Raw genomic sequence first — 6,222 nt, 5'->3', positions numbered from 1 at the left:
CGCTGCTTTAGAGAAGATGAAACTGAGATACGAAGAATCATAAACTGTCCAAGATCACAGGGGCAAAAAGTTCACCTCAACTGAAACCTCTCACGAACCACAAAAATGTGGCCCAGGGAGCCTCAAAAGCTGTACCCCAAGCGGGGACGGTAAAGTCAGAAAAGACACGGCTGGGTGCAATCACAGAGAAATCTAAAACCACCCGCTTGGCCTCGCTACTCTTCTTCCTCTGAGGTACAGAGACGCGGGTGGGACGCCAAGGAGTTGCGAGAAAGGCCAGGGCTCACTGAGGAGGCCACAGAGAAAGCCCGCTAACATTTTTTGAAGGCCGTAAGGTAAATATGTTAAAAACCGTAGCTACTCACTCAGCCGACACCTAGTAAAAAAGATGCGGCAAGATCAACAAGGCGTAGCTTGCGCCCGCCACAAACTCCGCGGCCTCCACAGCCATCCCGGTATACTTTGCGCCGTGCACAGGAAAGCCCTGGCGCGCATTGGCCCCTTCGGCCGCCGTCTGCCGGTAGTTACTATGGAAACCGAGCTGCTATCGCTATGTCTCTGCAAAAGACCCCTCCGACCCGGGTGTTCGTGGAACTGGTTCCCTGGGCTGACAGGGGCCCGGCGAACAACCTGGTCTCAGGCGGAGAGACGCTACCCGGCCTCCGCCACCCGCTCTCCTCAACACAAGCCCAAACTGCTACCCGTGAGGTGCACGTAAGCGGAACCTCAGAAGTGTCTGGGGGCCCGGACCGGGCGCAAGTGGTGATGCGAGTGAGCAGCACCAAGGAGGCGGCAGCCGAGGCCAAAAAGAGCGTTTGTCGCCGTCTAGATTACATCACGCAGAGCCTCCAGCAGCAGGGCGTGCAGGTGAGATCTCCGCGGGGGAGGAAATACGAGCCGGACGACACAAAAGGGTTGGCAGATGGTCGAGCCCCACGGCCGGCTCTAGAGGGAAGGGAAATGTGGAGGGTCTGGAGCGTTTAGGACGTCTTTGTCGCAAGGGTACTCCGGGACGCCTGGACCTGGCAGAGTGAATATTTGAACCATTCTTCTCCTAGACGAAGGTAATTATTGGCCTCAGGCAAATTAAAAATGAAAGAATGCAAATTGGGTAGGTTTTTATCAGGCGATATTTGCTTCAGTAATTTTGTTTTAAATTTGAACTGATGAAATGGTAAAACTTGAAATGTTAGTTGTAAATATTTGCCCAAGTGGAGTGCTGGACACTAAATATTTTGTTTTGTTTTGTTTTTATTCTGCACCATGGAATTGGCAAGTGAAGAGCACGACCTGCTTCCTTCCGATCATGTAAAACTTTGCATGGAATGGTTCTTGAATATGTTCCGCAAACAGTAACGTTGGGGAGTGGGGAAGAAGTTGCGTCCATTTTCATTTTATAATGATTTTCATTTTGTAATGATTTCCCCAAAATTTCTCCGGCCTTCTTAGGTTTAACTTAAAAGAAAAAGTCAAGGCAGTATTGTGGATACCACATACATGAAATACTTTTAACGGAGATGTCCATGAGACAAATCACTAAGCAAATCTTACCTTAAGCCTACTCCTAAGGAAAGAAAAAAAGATTGAAACCATCATTTAATCCACACAATAGCACTGTTAGGCGTGTTTTAATAACCCCGTTTTCCAAATTTAAAGAGGTTAAACAATGCTGTGAACTTTAGGTAGGGCAATATTTGAACTCATGTATTCCTGAAACCAGAATGTAAGTTGCTTCCAATTCTGCTGATAATTAGAATGAAAGAAAATTAGAAATCATAGAGATGAACTATTTCAGTTTTCTCATTTTACAGAGTAGGACCCCAAAGGCCACAGATGTGACTTATCCAGGATAACATTAAGTTGGTAAAAGTGCAGACATTGTTACTTCCAGTCTATTGCAAGAAATGCCATACCCGGAAAAAGCAAGTCCTTATTTTTAACAAGAAAAGATATTTGCATTGCCTTTATAATACAAACATATGAGTTATTACAAAGTCTTTTGGACAAGATTTCTTCAAACGATTTTACAATTTAGAAAAATACAAATATTATAAATAATGTGAGTAAAGTGGGTTTAATATGTAGAAAAATCATTTTAAAAACTGCTACTAGTGCCATAGTTGAATAAGATAACAAGTTTTTAAGTTATTTACATAAAATAAAAATGGAGCTCACATGACTCTATAAAACAACATAGGCTGGGCACGGTGGCTCATGCCTGTAATGCCAATACTTTGGGAGGCCAAGTCAGGTGGATCACTTGAGGCCATGAGTTCAAGACCAGCCTGGTCAACATGGCAAAACCCCATCTCTAGTAAAAATACAAAAATCAGCTGGGCATGGTGGCACACTCCTGTAATCTCAGCTACTAGGGTGACTGAGGCAGGAGAATCTCTTGAACCCGTGAGGTGAAGGTTTCAGTGAGCCGAGATGGCACCACTGCACTCCAGCTTGGGCGACAGAAAGAGACTCTCTCAAATAAATAAGTAAGTAAATAAATTACTAAGTCCAACTTACAGTAATTATATTAAGATTCAGTGTTCAATTCAATACATGAGAAGGACAGTAACCTCACAGTTATCTCTGCTAATTGATGAAAGAAGTCATGTAGATAATTTGTTCAGGAGAGAATACAAAATATCATTTATATTATTAGGATGAATTATGGGTCTTCACAAAGTCCTTATTCATTTTAAACTTTAGAATTCTGAGCTGTAAGGTTTATAAACATCACTTCCCTGCTTAAAGGGCTCCTCATAATCCAAACTCCTTTGCTTAAAAGATAGAGCTGAAGGTGGCTCATGCCTGTAATCCCAGCACTTTGGGAGGCCAAGAAGGGCACATCACCTGAGGTCAGGAGTTCAAGACCAGCCTGACCAACGTGGCAAAACCCCGTCTCTACTAAAAATACCAGAATTAGCCGGGCATGGTGGTGCATGCCTGTAATCCCAGTTACTTGTGAGACTGAGGCAAGAGAATTGCTTGAACCCGCGAGGCGGAGGTTGCAGTGAGCTGAGATCACACCATTGCACTCCAGCCTGGGCAATAAGAGTGAAACTCCATCTAAAAAAAAAAAAAAAAAAAGCCAAAACAGCCTGACTGTCTATCCTCATTTCCTATCATATCTTCCTCCCCTCTATTGTATTTTTCTTTAAGAATTAGCTCCAGCCTGAGCTATGGAATGAGACCCTGTCTCAAAACAACAACAACAACAAAAATCTGCCCAAATTCACCTTCCTGGCATTCCTTTCCTAATATAACACTAATCCCTGCCATACAACACTTCACTCCCTATACTTGTAATAAAAACTTATCCTGTATCATAATTCTTAATTTACTTGTCTCTCCTCCATATTCTAAACTTCTCCAGAGCCGAGACCATTTGTTCTTTTTTTGCCTGTATGAGTTACGGTCCATACACTTCACATAATGTTTACTTAGAAGATACCTTCTGAATGAATAAAAGAAACAATGAAACAATAAATGAACAAATTATTCAGCTATGTGGTTTTCATTGAAAAGTGTTTTAAAGTTTTAAGCAATGTTTACTCATTCAACCAACAAACATTAAGCCTTTCTTTTCATTTTTCATTTTTGTTTTTGTCTTTATTTTTTTTTTTTTGAGATGGACTTTCACTCTTGTCGCCCATACTGGAGTACAATGGAGGCGGTCTAGGCTCACTGCAACCTCCACCTCCCAGGTTCAAGCGATTCTTCTGCCTCAGCCTCCCGAGTAGCTAGGATTACAAGTGCCTTCCACCACACCTGGCTAATTTTTGTATTTTTAGTAGAGATGGGGTTTCACCAAGTTGGCCAGGCTGGTCTCGAACTCCTGACCTCAACTGATCCCCTGCCTCGGCCTCCCAAAGTGCTGGGATTACAGGCATGAGCCACTGCACCTGGCCCACTGTTCATTTTTAAACAACACTTAATATTGTCTTAGTTTGTTTGGTCTGCTGTAATGAAAAACCATAGACTGGGTAGCTTGTAAACAACAGAAATTTATATCTTACAGTCCTGGAAGCTGGGCATCCAAGATCAAGGAGCTAGTAGATTTGGTATATAGTGAATGCTACCAAGAATTACCCTGATATCTCTGCTTCCCTTTTATTTTCTCCTTTCTCCTACTATAGGCATAAAATGACCTCACAATGTCTGGTCCTCCCTTCACAAAAGTGTTTCTGTCATTCAGGATGCGTATGTAAGTTCTAGTGCAAGAGAGAACTAGGAGTAAATGCTGAAGGGAGTGTTTAACCCCTTTAACCCATTGCAGTATGAGCAAAACTACTGTAAGATTCCTCTAACAGAGTGCAGCCAAAAAAGAGACCCCTTTTCTCCTTTTTGCTTCACAACAGACCGCCTCAGCCACCCTGACACCCAGTAGGAGGTATTCCACAGGAGCAGCAGAAGAGAACTTACCTTGTATCATGACATATCAAGTCATATAGTTCTTGCAATGGACTAAATGTTTGTATGTTGAAACCTAATCCCAAGTATGATGGCATTTGGGGGAGGCTTCTAGGAGGTGATTGGGACATGAGGATAAGGCTGTTTGTAGATGAGAACTCCGAGGACCAGGGTGATTATTGGCAGGTTGCTTGCCCACGGTCATAGCCAAGAAGTGGCAGAATTTTAACCTTAGGGTCCATGCTCTTAACCACTACAGGGTGTTGCTTCTTTATTCTCTTGACAGTGGGTAATTGAGGTGTTAGGTAGGAAAGATGTCACTGATGCTATTGATACCACTGCTTACATCCTTTGGCATTTCACATTTGTGTGCATGCAGGCCCAGCTTCCATCTGACAACATTTGTAAATTCTTTGCCTGAAAGCTTTCCCTGGGTGCCAGAATCCACTCTGTCTGCAAAGGGGGCCAGAGTGTAATGCCAGGGAATTAAAGTCCTCTCCCCAAGCCCCACCAGCCTTCATCTGAAGGCTAATGTGGAACTAGAATGACTGAGGGAAATGAATGGAAAGAGACCTCAGCATCTTCACCCCTTGGGGTAGGATAATTCTGAGGTATGTGTTCCACCCTGGTTCCTGGAGTTTCTCTGCAGGATTAAATTTGAGTTGACCACAGTGGTAATTTGCTTGACAACACATCCTTTAGTGCCTTTCTTTCCTTATCTGTCTTGCATCCCACTCTGTTAATGTTGTTTCTTGGGATCACCTTCAAAATTAACTGTATGCAAATTTTTGTCTTAGGATCTGTTTCTAGGGGCATCCAAATTAAGAAGTAGTGGCAACAAATTGAACATAGACATTGGATAAAGTTTTTCATTTTTAAAAATGGTCACAAGATGAATGTCCTTGTAAGCTACATATTTACACATGTCAGTAATTACAGGTTGAACATCCCATCCAAAATGCTTTACCGGAAATGTTTTGGATTTCGGAAGTTGTGGATCTGGGAATATTTGTATTTTATATGTACCAGTGGAATATTTGTAATCTGGAAATCCAGAATTCAAAATGCTCCAGTTTCCTTTGAGTGTCATGTTGGCACTCAAAAAGTTTAAGATTTTGGAACATTTTGGTTTTTCGGATTAGGGATCCTCAACTAGTAATATTTTTTGGACATTAATTCCTGGATTATGTATATTTGAAGGCTTATGAAGAATTGTACTCTAAAAATATACATTTATACCTTCACTTGGCACAGTAGGCATTATTTTCTTCTGTAATTTTGCCAACTTAGTAGTCCAAAAATTGATACTGTCATTTCTTTTTTCTTTATCATTTGAACTTAAACTTTTAAAATACAAATTTCTAGTTCACAATATTTTGCCCATTTTTATATTGTCCTTACCTTACTACATTTATAAGAACCTTAAAATTAAGATTATAAATAACCTGGCCAGGCACCATGGCTCAGATCTGTAATCCCAGCACTTCGGGAGACTGAGGCAGGCAGATTACGTGAGGTCAGGAGTTCAAGGCCAGCCTGGCTAACATGAAGAATCCCTGTTTCTACTAAAAATATAAAAATTAGCCAGTCATGGTGGTGGGCACCTGTATCTCAGCTACTCAGGAGGCTGAGGCAGGAGAATCACTTGAGCCCAGGAGGCAGAGGTGGCAGTGAGCTGAGATCACGCCACTGCACTCCAGCCTGGGCAACAGAGTGAAACTCTGAATCAAAAAAAAAAAAAAAAATTTTTAATTAGCTGGGCATGGTGGCGTGCGTCTGTAGTCCCAGCTGCTCAGGATGCTAAGGGTGAGAGGA

General features: G+C 42.3%; 1 protein-coding gene across 1 annotated transcript in view; it reads left to right on the top strand.

The window, feature by feature from the left end:
- The first annotated feature begins 525 nt into the window (after positions 1-525).
- Positions 526-6,222, top strand: part of IRAK1BP1 (interleukin-1 receptor-associated kinase 1 binding protein 1) — a 35,472-nt gene continuing 29,775 nt past the window's right edge. The window contains exon 1 of the mRNA XM_011976894.1: positions 526-867. Coding sequence (XP_011832284.1) covers positions 553-867 — 315 coding nt within the window. The 5' untranslated portion in view covers positions 526-552. The remainder of the gene's footprint in view (positions 868-6,222) is intronic.

The sequence above is a fragment of the Mandrillus leucophaeus genome, unplaced genomic scaffold (genome assembly GCF_000951045.1).
Source record: "Mandrillus leucophaeus isolate KB7577 unplaced genomic scaffold, Mleu.le_1.0 Scaffold1702, whole genome shotgun sequence".
Classification (NCBI taxonomy): domain Eukaryota; kingdom Metazoa; phylum Chordata; class Mammalia; order Primates; family Cercopithecidae; genus Mandrillus; species Mandrillus leucophaeus.
The sequence above is the reverse complement of the archived record's forward strand: the minus strand, read 5'-3'. Positions and strand labels throughout refer to the sequence as shown.